Consider the following 15,631-nt stretch of genomic DNA (forward strand, 5'->3'; position numbering starts at 1 on the left):
AGGAAAAGATAAAACAAGCAATGGAAATTGATACCAGGATGCTAAATGTATAAAGAGAATCTTCCCCTTCGTCTTTTGGCAGATTGATGTATTTCGAACATCGAAGAAAAGATTAAAAGTGTTTTGCGAGTCCACTCATCACTATAGATGAGACTTGAAACTACCACCATGATCTTGAATCAAAAGAAGAGCTTTGGAAGTGGTGTGTTCCAAAGCTTGGAAGGAAGGAATTTTATTTGAGAGTTACCTCTAAGCTTGTAGAGCTATTGTATACAAAAATTCATAAAAATGTCCAGGTTCATCCAAATAATGCTCCCGTTTACACAATTTAAGTCGAACTGAAGTTCCAATTGTTCTGACATCTACCATAGGGTAGCTCTCTATGATATCTGGCTCTTCTCACTTTTCAAATAATCTTTTCATCAAATAGATAATAGCAGCTGTAGAGGGGTATTTTGAGAATCTTCTGGGAAATCACTTCAAAGATGGAATCCAAAAATTGGACAGTCAGAAGGAGTGTATTAAAATTGAATGATTGAAATGTTATAAACTTTTTTTGCGTTGGAAATAATACAGTAAACCATTTTCTAAATGTAGCTATACAAATTTTAACAGAAAAAGTATTAAGTAAATAACTCGAAGGGAATAATTAATCTGATTTTCTTTACATTTTTTAAAACTTTCTGTTTTCACTCCCCGAGCTATTTTTCCTAAAGCACTCTGGATATCCAGATTTTTTATTGCTTTTTTTTATTAATCACAACGCTTTCTAAAAGAAAGACAATATGCCCTGGACTTTATTTACTCCAGTGGAACACTGGCTTTGAGTAGCAGGACGTGTTTAACTTTTGCACTAATCGATTAAGTACTCTCTATCCATAATGAACCTATATAAAACTCAGTATTCCTTAAAAGTGGACATACTTAATTTGTGCATCGCAGTCCAATGCATTCACTAATTCCGATTCGAAATGAAATGCAATATGTGTAAGTGAAACTCGAATACGTTTATCGACGACGATGAATAAAACATTTTAAAAAGAAATCTTAAAGTTTAATGTAAAAAAAAGGAATCACTAAACAAAACTCTCTTTATAAACATGCTGTTTTGTTTGGTTCAAACTTAAATTTCAGAATGGGCTGCATAAAGGCGACACACAAACGCCCGGGGAACTTTTTATAAAACGCTGAAAGAATTTTATAAACTCGAGAAACAGACGAATGCCATTAAAATGTAAAAGTCGAAAAACGAGACAATGCAAATCGGAAGCGTTAACTAAAAGAACCTTCGACAATCCCGTGAATAATATTAATTTTTATAAGTCAAAAAAAAAAAAAACACTTTGTCCAAATATTTCAATAAAAAAGTTGAATGAAATAAATAAAAAGTTTTTACTTTTATTCTGAGGATTTGTATTATTTAGTAGATTTTCAGTTATGTTTTTTATAAATTGTTATTTTACATTATTTAACAAAAGCAAGTAGGTCCTAAGTAGGTAAAAAATTATATGGAGTGTTTTTTCTATCTGATATTGCCCCGTTTTTGCATCTTTAATATGAGCCTTAAAAACGCCCAAGCTTGAAATAGTAATCTCAACAGGAACATCGAAAGGTACATTAATTATGCAAAAACACAACAAAAATCAAAATTGAGTGAGACAGTGAGTGGTAAACTAAATAATAAAAGAATTAGTGAAAAATAATAAAAGTGACGAAATTTATTTATTTTATAATTATTAATTCAATAAATATGAATAACTTAACTATACTTAGTTTATATGGAAAATGCTTTTAATGTAATGATTTGTAAAATAATTATTATAAAATATTAACTAAAACATTCATATGATGAGAATTTTGTATTGACTTATCTTCGCTGATAATCATGCCAGAAACCTGTTTCCTATAAAATTATAAAATAAATTTAGACAAGTAACATTTTGATTTTAATTTTGATACGACGTATAAATTGTATTATAATTTTCAAACAAATTAAACAAATATTTAAATATTTTTCAATAATTTAAAAACAAAATAGTTTGTTCTTAAAAGAATAATTCCACCATTTAACACAATAATAGTAATCCCCAAATGCGGAGGGTTATCCTTTAATCATATCGTGGGTTTGGATAACCGTTTGAGTAGTCCTTCGGGTTGTTATTGGGCGGATATTGTTGTTGGTAATAAGCGACCTGTTGGTGCGGTTCTTGGGTATTTCCCTCGTAAGGCCAATGTCGGTCGTAATGCCCTGTAAAATCGACGGTGTGTCATTAAATTACAATTAGACGCGGAATAATACGTGTCAGACAGCGGACGGACGTACGGGACGGTTCAATGAATTCTGTTACTCATTATTTACATTACATGCGTTTGTTGATGGACTTAATGGTTTTTATTAAGTGATTCAATGCTATTGAATTCTAAAGAAATTCAATTTATATGAATTATTTAGTAGTAACTGAACATATATTGATTTTTTACACATTTGCAAGTGATGTATAAACAATAAATGGTCATGCAAATAATGTTCAGTTTTTCTTTCTATAATTTTTTCAAATATATTGTTTTATTTGATAATGTGACTATTTTAAAATACATATTTAAGATCCAAAAGAAAAGTATGTGCTTCAATGTTTATATTTGTTTTCCAGATATCGTTCTAGACAGACACTTTTTTGTCTCAAATATTGAATATAAACAAAAAAAAAAATTAAATTCACTAAACCAACACTCATGTTCATGCTATTTACAGCATCGCAAGCAAACCAAATCATGCAAATGTATCAAACGCAAACCTGACAAATCCTCGAACTTAAACTCAAACGTAATAAAATCCTCGGACTCCGAATCGGGTCCGCTGTCTGTCTCGAAACATTCATTCGTTAGCAAACCCGCTCTTCTCTTACAATGTCCGTGTCCATGTCCGTGATCGTGTTCTTGTTCGTAAGTGGTTTGATAAAATCCGTAGTTCAGGTTGCTGGTAGCCAGTTTCTTTAAGCCCTGAATGGAGGCGAGTAACAGGGCCATCTTGGCTAGCAGTAGGGCTTTACCACCGAGCACTGCGAGGAATTGGAAACCCAGTGGGACCATGATCATGCCCATGGCGATGAAACTGAACATTAGGAGGCCGGACATGTCCTTGTCTTTTCTTCGACGACCTTCGACGTCTGTAATTAAATCAAACTTGTACAAAAACTACTCAAAAATATGTTTTAGGAACATAAAAGACTCTTAAAATATTCAAATGTTTTATTTTCATGATTTTTATCAATCACTTAAACTAATAAAAATGTTAAAGTAAACAGAGGTCCTTTAGTTTCCTACATTTTTATTTTTTTTTTGTTTTCAACTGCTTTTTTATTGTCTCAGATTTATTTCACTACCTTTCAAATTGGATTAAATTTAAATAAATAAATAATAAAATAAAAAAAATAAATATAATATATTCCAATCTTTGAACTCTTGTAACTAACACCGTTCCATTCCAAACAACGAAATAGAGTGGCTCCCCGGAGGTCAATAATAGTTTAAAAGAATGTCCTTTGTCTATTACAATTACCTTCGGATCGCAGCTTATCTGCCCCTTTGAGATTGATCTTAAGCACGTGAGTTTCCAATACGTGGGCGATCCTTTTCGTCACTTGACTTTTCCAATCCGTATCGACGTCAGACGATTCCTGGTAACTTACTCCTATATTTCTTTTACTTTTAGGCGACCTGCAAAATATCATAAATCGATTATTGTTTATTTATATTTATGACTAAAAATTAGATTATCATTGAATAATTCGCACTGATTGTAACACTGATGAGGTGTTAGGATTTGATAAAAGTATATTTTTTGCGCCTCCTTAGATATCAGTTTCTTGAGTTGAACTGAAAAGGTGTTAAACCGAAATCCATATTTAAAAGCATGTTTCGTGCGAATAAAAGCAGAGGCAAGTAACTTTCAATTCAATATCTAATACATCATATTGATAGTGATAAATTCAATTTGTATTTGAGCGTCGGTCCTAAAAGGACATACATAAAACGGGAATGTAATAAAAGGATTCCCTGAAATCGTTATCTCATTTCTACACAGAATACTCGCCGTCTGAAGTCCATAAAATGTAAAGAATTATTTCAATAGTTTTACCAGTAATTTAAGAAATGTCACTTTACTCAGTACATAAAAACACGAAAGTCCAATTAACAAAATATAAAATCGGAATGGGCGGTTATGTCGAAATAAAACGTTACACAATTAAGGATTTTATGGAAATAATAATTTTATCGAAGGCGGTTAAATTCACCACAGTGGCATAATAAAAAGGTCGATTTTATTTAATGGCTATTGTCGTCAACAAATTATTCTATTCAAACCGTAAATCGCATACTTTTGCTGCACTTGAAACACTTGATTCTTTTATACATAAAATGAAACCGAAATAAATTGCTCAGTTTTATGGCAGTTATTAAATTACAGTTTTAATTAAAATGCATTAAAATAAAAGAAAGAAGTTTTGAACATTATGTTTTTGGTAGTGCACTCGAGTTTTTTCTACCCCAGGTAATTCCAACATAAACAGAATGTTAATTAATTGACGTCAGCAAAAATTAAGATAAAAATATATCAACGTTAATTATACGTTTGTGGGAATCTGCACCGCATCGAATTCAAGTTAAAAGTTGTATAATCTCGTCTCAGCTTCGATGATTATTATTTCATTTACTTCCTTTGGATGAAAGAATTCGAGCCGGCAGATGAAATTTATCTGGGAGAAAGCAATCAAAAAAATTCAAGATCGACACGATTTGTTGATTAGTTCCTGATTATTCCCGCACATTGGGGAGTTGCGATAATTCCTGCGACTTCGAACTTTCTTAACGCCAGCCTATTTTTGTACTGGTTTATTTGATTATATTTTAATATTTTGTCGTGTTGGAGGAAATGACGTCTCTGAAATTCGAATCTCAGCAAAATATCAAATACATTCAAGGACGACGGAGCTTCTCCTGCAAATCGCATTATGAAATAAAATATTCAAAAACTCAGACCTGTTCAAAGTGGCGTTCGCCAATCGTTTCCGGACCAATTCGACCCCGTCCGCTATCCTAATGTAATCCCGACTGATCGTCCTGTCCAACGCCTTCAGACTCCTGCGCTTGATGCACTCCTGCACAAGTGGAAGGAATCGGTCGACGTTCCGGGAACCGTACGACATGCAGCGGCTTAATAGGGATTCCGTCGTCATGCAAACGTCTAGCCACACGTCGTTGCCGTCCCGCAAATATCCGTCACCCGTTTTTGAATTGTGCACATCCGACAGCAGGAATGTGAGCACGATCACCAAGCGGCTGAGCCTGTAATACAATTCATCCCCTTTTTGGTTGTGATATGTTTTTAAAGTAAAACAGCTTTCTACAGTATTAAACAGATTAATTTCGCCTAGTCAGTATAAAAAATATACTTTTAGGATTTTTTTTGATCACAAAACGACGGACATATTACTTTAGATTCACATGGTTATTTGATTTGGTTGGCCAAAGAAATAATACATTAAAATATATTTACTTTTCATGGCACTATTTAACAATACTCTTAATAGTAAAAATTTATTCTTAGTGGTATTTATATTATTTTATTGAAGTTATTAACAAATATAAAACAACACTCAATTGAAAATGTATAGAATCAGTAAACGAAACCCTTTCTTGACTTATAGCCAAATAAAACGAGAATTAGCTGTGTCATACAATATCAGTGTATCAAGTGAAATAATCAAATGTCGGCTGATTGAACACAAGAGTGAAGTTATTAACAAATATGATCCAACATATTCAATTGAAAATGTACAGAATCAGTACAGAAAACCCTTTCTCGTCTTATAGCTAAATATAAAATGCATTAACTGTGTCATACAATATTAGTGTGTCTAGTAAAATAATCAAATGTCGACTGAATGAACAGAACTAGCAAGGAACGAATAAGAGTAAAGTTATTAACAAATATGATCCAACATATTCAATTGAAAATGTACAGAATCAGTACAGAAAACCCTTTCTCGTCTTATAGCCAAATATAAAATGCATTAACTGTGTCATACAATATTAGTGTGTCTAGTAAAATAATCAAATGTCGACTGAATGAACAGAACTAGCAAGGAACGAATAAGAGTAAAGTTATTAACAAATATGATCCAACATATTCAATTGAAAATGTACAGAATCAGTACACGAAACCCTTTCTTGTCTTATAATCAAATAAAAAATGAATTAACTATGTCCATACATTTCCAGTATGTCTAGTAAAATGATCAAATGTCGACTGAATGAACAGAACTAGCAAGGAACGAACAAGAGTAAAGTTATTAACAAGTATGATCCAACATATTCAATTGAAAGTGTACAGAATCAGTACGCGAAACCCTTTCTTGACTTATAGCCAAATAAAGAATGAATTGACTGTGTCATACAATATCAGTGTGTCTAGTAAAATAATCAAAAGTCGACTGAATGAATAGAACTAGCAAGGAACGAATAAGAGTAAAGTTATTAAGAAATATGACCCAACATATTCAATTGAAAGTGTACAGTATCAGTACACGAAACCCTTTCTTGTCTTATAACCAAATAAAGAATGAATTGACTGTGTCATACAATATCAGTGTGTCTAGTAAAATAATCAAATGTCGACTGAATGAACAGAACTAGCAAGGAACGAACAAGAGTATAGTTATTAACAAATATGACCCAACATATTCAATTGAAAATGTATAGAATCAATACCCGAAACCGTTTCTTGTCTTATAGGTAAATAAAAAATGAATTTACTGTGTCATATAATATCAGTGTGCCTAGTAAAATAATCAAATGTTGATTAAATGAACAGAACTATCTAGGAACGGATATGAGTAAAATTATTAACAAATATGACCCAACATATTCACTTGAAAATGTACAGACTCACAACACGAAACCCTTACTTGCTTTATAGCCAAATAAAAAAAAATATCTGTGTCATACAATAATCAAATGTCGACTGAATGAACAGAATTAGCAAGGAACAAACAAGAGTAAAGTTATTAACAAATATGACCCAAAATATTCAATTGAAAATGTATAGAATCAGTACATGAATTCGTTTCTTGTTTTATAGGCAAATAAAAAATGAATTAACCATGTCATACAATATCAGTATTCTAGTAAAATAATCAAATGTCGACTGAATGAACAGAACTAGCAAAGAACGAACAAGAGTAAAGTTATTAACAGATATGATTCAACATATTCAATTGAAAGGTTATAGAAAGTGGCAGAGTGGCAAACAATACGTTGTCCTTCAAATACAGATATCTTGAGGATCTAACATAATATATTAACCAACGATAATTTACAAATTACGTAGATTTTTATGTATGAATGATCCGAAGCATGGGTTAAAGTAGTTTAAATTGGTTAAAAGATAATCATGGTGAGGTTCTCGTCTGGCCACCGTAAAGTCCGAATCTAAACCCAATTGAAAGATTATGAAAAATACTAAAACCGTCTAATTTAGATGAATTGTGGTAATTAATTGTACAGTCAATTTCAAACGATCTTAAGTTAAATTATTTAACAAATATTTTTTAAATGTGAGCTATTTTTTATGCATATATATATATATATATATATATATATATATATATATATATATATATATATATATATATATATGTTAATTTAAGAACATGTGTTAATTAATTCTAAAATAAGAAAGCATCACTCTTGGAAATACGATCTAATGGTAATTCAAAACTCACATTCCGTTTTGATATACCTGGGAAATGAGAAACTGGCATTAATTATAAACGAACGAAGGACTCAACTGTTATTTAGTTATGTGAAATGTCAAAATTATATGCACATTTTAAGTTGTCTTTAAACAGGAATTCGTGCTTTGAGAATTTAAGGATGTAGGTGGAATACCCAATTAGTCCTGTGTTTCAAAAGGATATTGTGATAGTAATTTACCTGCCTTCCTTAGTTATGTTTCTAAATATAGTCATATGCCACATAGAGAAAAATTGTTTCTGTCTTAATTAATATGTAATAGAATTTTTATGTTTTATTGACTTCTAGGATTAGAGGTATCAAAGGCAATCTCAAAATGTTAAATGGGATGTTGTACCATATCGTCTAGATATTTCTTGCTAAGGTGCTTATTTATTTTTGTCATTGTTCAATTTTCTACTGTACTGTAAAAATAGTTTACTCCTAAACTGAAGTTGATCTGTTTAATTATGAAGAATTAGTCAAAATGGTGGTTTATCTTCCCTTCAGTTTCCAGAAACAACATTTTTTTGCCATGGCATCAAATTATTGAGTATATTATTTTTAAAAATGGTGAAAATATTAAAAATACAAATTAATAAAATTAAATGTTTAAAAATTAATATTAATAAGGACTTACATGTTCTAATTTTCTCTTTCTTTTATGTAACCCTAAAATTTCCCAGTACTGCACACCGCACAAATCATCGTAGGTACTGTCCCGCATGCAAATTAAACAAAGACTGACATAGACAGTTTCTTAAGGGAGGTGTGACAGTTTGCCAAGTGGTGCATGTAGTCGATTCTTCGAGTAGCCCGATTTACCACGGCCATAAACCATGGAAGAAATTATACGGCGACTTAATGGGCCCGCACAAACGATCTTTAAATAGTATTAATGCCATGTGTCAATTAAATTTATATCAATGTATAGACTGTTACAGCTATTTTAACTTACGGATATATTTAGACCATATATTTTTCTTTGCTTCGCAATTAAGTGGCTTGATGATATGAAGTAAAGGTCTTTATATTTGACAAATATTGTGTAGGAGTAATCTGATTATGATGCTTTGAAGTTTGTGATTTGGCGGAAGTAAGAATCTTACAACCCTCCAACTATTTAATTGAGTTAAAATTTATTGAAAATATGAAACTCAAGTTAGAAAATCAATAAAAAGCAAACAAAAGCGCTGATATTGCCATAAGGAAGTAATTAAAATATTTTAAGGATGAGGTAATAATTAGGTACAAGTTACAAAACTTTGCAAGTTGGGAATTAATGGAGATCGTTATATTGTTGAGGTTCAGCCTTAAATACTCAAGTGGATTTCATTTATAAAGTTTCCACGAACTAGAAAGGAAATAAGTTTACATGTTAACTTACTCTACACAAATGAGTTTGTCGGAAAATCTTTAGACGTTAATGACTTAAAACAGACATTCATTGTTAACTGACTGGAGGCTAAATAGAGCCGTATACTGAATCAACAAATTCGTATCATTCCGATAATCGTTTTATTAAATTACAGCCCTGGAATTTTTATAAAAATTTTTTATGAAATTCTCGTGTATTGTCGTCACTTAAAGCAAATTAACGTAGATTGTTTATGCTATCGGTAAATATATTTTTTTCATAAATAACATTTATAGGTATTTTGTGGAAGTTGAAAATACCAAAAACTGACTCAATCTCAATTTTTTAAAACGTTTGATTGCTGCAAATCGCATTTGAATATTTTTGGCAGTTCTTGAAATATTTACACAAACAGACTGATTTCAAATAATTTTAATTACCTTTTTTATTTAAATTTTTGGAGGATTACACTCAAATTCTACAAAAACACTAAATTAACAATATATGTTTTTTTTTGAGAAAAGTTGAAAATTATACAGTTTATTTATAATATAATTACATATATATTGAGGGATATTTATATATTATTATATATTTAAATTTTACAAATGGCTTCTTTAAAATTCAAAATATTTAAAGAATTAAATCTCTGCAAACACTAAATTAATGTACAATATGTTTTTTTGTAAAAGTTATTGAAAATGATGTAGTTTAATTATAATATAATTACGTATATATTATGTATATGTACAAGGTGTCCTAAATTAGTTGTCTTTGCCTGTTATGAGTATTTCCAGATCAGGTAGTGAAAAACTGACTTAAGTGACAGACCTTAATTTTTTAATATGTCAATTGCTGTAAATCTCATTTTAATATCTTTCACAGTGTAATGAAATATCTACTGCAATTATCAACTTCAAGTAATCAAAATAACAGGGTGTCCTAAATTTGCTGTTTTTGTCTGTTACGAATATTTCCAGATTAGGAGAAAACTGCTTTAAGTGTCCAAACCTCAATTTTTTAAAACAGTGATTGCTGCAAATTATATTTTAATAAATATTTCTTGAAATTGATTGATTTCAAATAATTACAATATCTTTTTTATTTAATTTTTTGAAGGAATACTAAATTAATCTTGACAACGTGCCAGAAGTTCTCGATAGGATTTAAGTCAGGTCAATGGACAGGCCAGTTTAAAAGCTGAACTTTGTTGTCACAGTGTTGAATTTTCTGCAACATTCAACATTTTATATAAGTGTATTGGTAGAAAGTAGAGCAATTTATGCTTTTTAAAGTTTTATTACTACAAATAATTTGTAATTTGTATTTTAATTAATTTTACACTAATATATTGTAAAAATACTTTATTATAAATAACTTCTAAATACCTTTTTATGGAAAGCAACAGATGGTCAATGATATTTGAATCCATATTTTGCCAAGCCTCTTGTAGAACTGTGAATAAATATTGCTGATTACTATAATCTTTGTGTCTCATTTTGTTGTTCACTATCTCTCATAAGTTTTCAATGGAGTTTAGATTGGGAAATTGACATGGCCACTTCATAATATTAATTTTTTTCCCTTAAAGGCCATTGCTTCAAATCTTTCGAAGTGTACTTCGGCTCATTATCTTGTTGAAAATAATGTTTTAGTGACATATTTTTATTCTTTCTGATAGTAGTGGTTTTTTTGGCTGGCCTTCTCGCATGTAGTAATCTATCTCTTACGATACTTGAAGAAACATTAATCCCAGATTGTGTCTCAAGTAGATTTTTTATTTTGCTGGAACTGAAGAAAGGATCTTTTTTGGAGTAGGATAAAATTTGTTTATCCTGAAACCCACTGGTTTTTCTTGTTCTTCCAGTTTTATTTTTCCTTCCACATTAGCAAATCTTGAAATTGTAAAACACGCGTTTGATCACACAATTGATCTATATTGATTTTTCTCTCATCGAATTGAAAGAACTTTGGCTAAATATATTATTAACATAATTATTAATTTTCAAATAAATCATCAAAGGTTAAGATATGTCAATAGGGTTTAACATATAAACCTATGAGGAATATCAATTTAATAATATATAATGTAAAGACAATTTAGTATTTTTGGAAAGCCCTGTATATAGTACATACTTATTATGTATAATTGATGCAAAAGATTTGATTTATCATGGAAAAAAACATATTTTTAATAATAATAAAAGGTAGAGAAATAATTAAGATACAAAATAATGTATTAATACTTGAAACATTTCGAAATCACATCAAACGCATAATGTATAAGACGCTGAACTTTACTTTAGATAATACATCGTAGTTACTTGTCATTTGCACAATGTCTAATAGTTAAATAGACAATATTTTCTTCGCTGGACAATGACAGTTTTTTTAACAAACACCAGCGACAGATTTATTGTTTAGCGTTTATCAATGTAAAACATCTGTGACGGATTACAGTATAAATTTACTGAATGATAACGTGATTAAAGAAACGCAGAAAGAACGGGAACCGCTAATTGCTCTCGTCGGCTCGGTTACATGTAATTTCTACGAGACTGTACAAAATATACATATATATCTAATTATTTGCTGTGATTTAAAGTGGCGCGTGTGTGTGTTTGGTGCACTGTACACTAATTAAATATTCGGGTAAGTCTTTGGGTGCTTTTATTAAATATACTTATTGAAAAATAATTAATTCTCTTAAATGTAAGATGATTTACTGAATTTCATCTCCGTTACCGTATGACTAAATGACTAAATAAATGGATGTGATTAATTAATTTACGCTAATATGAAACAAACGGATTTTTAAATTAACAGTAAATAAGCATTTTTAAACACAAAAAGTTTAAACCTGTGACCTGCTTTAGAAAACTCATCATGTGGACAACAAAATATTTTTGATGTTATACGTATTTTGTAGTCTATGTTTAAAACATGTAAAGCTGCAGCTTAACTATTTTAATTTTTAATTGAGTCGTTGCTATTTAAATGTCATAATAGAGAAGTGACAAATTAAATTAATTAAATATTTATTCTACTTAGCCCAATGTCAAATTTTATATTATTGTACGTAAATTGGACATGATCCTTAGAAAATAACTTATTTTGACTATTAATTTCTAATGGTTTTGTGGGAAAAATTCCGAACTGGTGAATGCGGCGATGTAAATAAATTTTCATATTTCTTTAAAGTAGTAGCAAGCATGTAAGTAGGTATATTTATATTCAGGAATTATTTTACATTTTTAAGAGGCCATGTGATTTAAATCGCGGCGACGTAATTTATGAAATTTGAAAACTTAAAATGATTCGGGATTTAAAGTTTTCACATATAAAAGTTTCTAAGGTCGCAAACTATTAACATTGACGCATCGCCCTTTTTTATTCTTATGTTGGATAATCAAGGGGGCACTTCAGAACCATATAAACTTTCGCAGTGATAATTTTGTAAATAATTTAAAAAGACAAACTGTAATATGATATTAAAATTTAAATATTATATAGTGTGAGTTACTTAATTGATTCATTAGAAATATATGGAGACCTTGAGGGACACTAATGTGAAATTTTGGTTACTATATTTGTTTAATTATCTAAAATATTTTCAGTGTAATTGAATGAGAAATGACTTTAATTTTATTATTTTACGTAGATTTTTGGATTTTGGGCTGTATTTGGAATCGTTTTCCTAATTTCTATGAATTATTTCAAGGAAGTGTCTAAGTGAAAAACTGAATGATATTACTAACAAATATATTGTTAAAAAGTTCATTTATGTACATGCATATAAACACAAAATTCTATCCCCTCAGTAGCCATTTATTTCCAAATATTACAGGACTGATAGCTCCCTCGTTTATTTTTTGTTCTGTTTTAAATAACAATGATTTTTTCAGCCCCCATACAGTTTCTATACTATTTAAATTTTTATTCTTTGTAGATATGTTAAGGTCACGTGGATTGTCACGAGATTGTCCATAGTATCAAATTTCATATTTGGCATATAATATGAATAAATAAATATTTTGTTTTATTTGGTATGCGAACAGTGAAAATAATATTAATTTACTACTAATATTCTTCTTTTATAAAGTCTTATAAAAATTTTAATTTTGAAAAGATTTTTTAATGAGTAAATCTGTGTTTTTTAATTTAACATTAATACTTTGTATAATATCATTTTTTTATAACCTCATACATATATATATTCCTTCAAGCTTCTTCAACTGTTGAGATAAGTTCATTTAAATTTATAAAATGTTTTTGTCAAATTTGATTATAAATGTGACCTCCATGTTTTCTATAGGATTGATTGATGTTTAGAATTTGGGTTTGGCAAGACAAAACATCGAAATATATCATTTTTAGTATAAACCAGGTCTGGAATCAAAAAAGTCCCATTCTTGAACTAACTCCTGCCGTAAACTCTTAGGCATCTATTTTTGTTTCTCTCGGCTTTGGTAGCGCTGAATTACATTTTTTTATAAATTTACAGAATAAATAATTATAATATGAAAAAGATGGGTAGTAATTAATAGATTTAAATTCACAGACCCCAATGAAAGACTATAAACTAAAAAGTTGCTGTAATTTTGCCTATTAAAAAATAGAAACATAATTTTTTAAAGAAGAAGAATAGATATTTATAGGGTTCTCTTTGAAAAAAAAAAAACAAAGTAAGCGTCACTTCCTGCTGAATAGGATGATATCTCTTTTGGTTCTTTATAAAGGTGAATTACCCGCTGCAATTTCAAATTTATTTACACAAAATGACGTAGTTTAATACCATTTTCGTAATAAAATGGACATAGAACTATGTAAACAAACACGCAAATTGATAAACCTACCTGTAATTACATCTCAAATCGTAGGTGTTAATTATTTCATTCCCCATGTGCCTATTACGGTGACGCAAACTGCCGCAAAGGATTCGTAGTTCCAAGAAACACCTTGTAAACAGCTACACAGAATGTTTGTTAGTTGATCATGGAAACTAATACCCTTCCTTCCATTTTAAAATAAAAAAATATGTTCAGTAAAAAATACTGTGCAAAGTATTGTAATATTCACTAACTTATTATAGTATTGTAACATTATCCTTAATCCTGCAATTTTAATATTGACCCTGAACTTCAAACATTAATCACGAACAAACAACCCTTTAACTTTGACGTCTAAATTAAAATTCAGTTTAAAGGTAATTAAAAACAAGCCGGAAATCGAAGGTAAACTCCGGGTAATTGTCGAATAATAATAAAGTTGTGAACTAGGTCAACGGGTCAAGTACGTTATTGTTTATAGAGGCGGTTCTAATTCACCACTACAGTACGCACAGAGACATTTATGAAAGCTGAAAGTTCGATTCGAAAGAAGACAGAAAATGAAATTATCGGCTGCCGGACATTTGCCATTAGACACGGTCTTTTCAATGATTGAAGGTCTGTTATCGGGTATATCGCGGTCGACTATTTTTTTACTCGGTTTAAGAAAGCGACGTCAATAAATCACGAATACTCGTCCAACGATAATCTCGTTTTCTGCTTTGTTTTTTACACGGGAAAAAAAACTAATATGTAGGCACATAAAAAGCTTAGTTTGGTAAACGTTTTATTGACGATCCGGTGGAAATGTTTAAATTGAGTGGGACTGAAATTAATTTTCGTAATTGAGTGATTACTTTGCTTGAATTAATAACAATTTCTTCATTATAACTCGAGATGTGTTTCGCTTTGGGCCAGGACGAGTTTAATTGGAAATTGTTTTAGTGCGGTCCAGTTGTTCAGAGGATTTAATTGACGTTTTCCAATGTCTACGTGTTAGATGCGGAAAAAGGAATTTAGATTCATGATTTATTTAAGTAAATTTTAATATTATGCCTTAACTCAAGATAGATTTTGATGACCTTATAATATAATTTTATATATTCTCAGGCTATGATCAATAGAATTATTATTGCGGGCAAACTGACCAAGTTCATAAAAAATATACAAAAATGAACTTCTGTAATCAATTGAAGAGACTTCTTCATGTCGCTTTGGAGACTCAAAGGAACCTTCCACTATGGGAAGTTCTATCACATTCAATATGCAAATGCACTGTGCGTCTTTTGAAGTGGATAATTTGAATTTCCTGGATTAAATAGATTTAAGAATATTTTCAATATGTTGTATTTTGATCAGTAATATTATTTATATATTTGCAGCTCTAGTCGGTCAGTAGTTTAAATTTTTAAAATTTTTTATATATTTAATAGACATAAAAATAACCATCTCACTTCTTGCAACATTATTATTTCCAAAAAACGCATTTTGTGGATTTAAACACATTTTATCGATTTGTCTGTTGTTTATCACAGTAAATGCACAAAAGAATTTCTTCTTAGGATTTTTCTATAATTGCAATTCTATAACTGTACTGGACTATTTTATAAATATTTGTGCTGGACGAAATTGCATATTTTCCACATTCAGG

The 15,631-nt window shown here is 30.0% G+C and overlaps 2 protein-coding genes across 6 annotated transcripts in view; one reads left to right on the plus strand and one right to left on the minus strand.

Moving 5' to 3' along the window:
* Positions 1 to 1,705: 1,705 nt before the first annotated feature.
* LOC109595763 (uncharacterized) lies at positions 1,706 to 14,092 on the minus strand. Of its 2 annotated transcripts, none has more exons than XM_020011185.2 (5): positions 14,008 to 14,092; positions 5,041 to 5,346; positions 3,560 to 3,717; positions 2,907 to 3,167; positions 1,706 to 2,248 (listed from the first exon to the last, which is right to left on the minus strand). In XM_020011185.2, the coding sequence occupies exons 1-5, from the start codon at positions 14,052 to 14,054 to the stop codon at positions 2,109 to 2,111; spliced, it is 912 nt and encodes a 303-aa protein (XP_019866744.1). In that variant the 5' UTR covers positions 14,055 to 14,092; the 3' UTR covers positions 1,706 to 2,108. The 2 variants fall into 2 exon arrangements, with proteins under 2 accessions (XP_019866744.1, XP_019866745.1); XM_020011186.2 differs by lacking the exon at positions 14,008 to 14,092 and adding an exon at positions 8,435 to 8,499.
* The window catches only part of LOC109595671 (corticotropin-releasing factor-binding protein), a 34,456-nt gene continuing 30,490 nt past the window's right edge, over positions 11,666 to 15,631 (plus strand). For 2 of the 4 annotated variants that reach the window (XM_049965093.1, XM_049965097.1), the window contains exon 1: positions 11,666 to 11,803. The gene's annotated coding sequence lies outside the window, so the exon portion shown is untranslated. Of the gene's footprint in view, positions 11,804 to 12,220; positions 12,366 to 15,631 lie in introns of those variants that run through there. The other 2 variants (XM_049965096.1, XM_049965094.1) reach the window with 2 other exon arrangements.

The sequence above is a fragment of the Aethina tumida genome, chromosome 3 (genome assembly GCF_024364675.1).
Source record: "Aethina tumida isolate Nest 87 chromosome 3, icAetTumi1.1, whole genome shotgun sequence".
In the NCBI taxonomy this organism is placed as follows: domain Eukaryota; kingdom Metazoa; phylum Arthropoda; class Insecta; order Coleoptera; family Nitidulidae; genus Aethina; species Aethina tumida.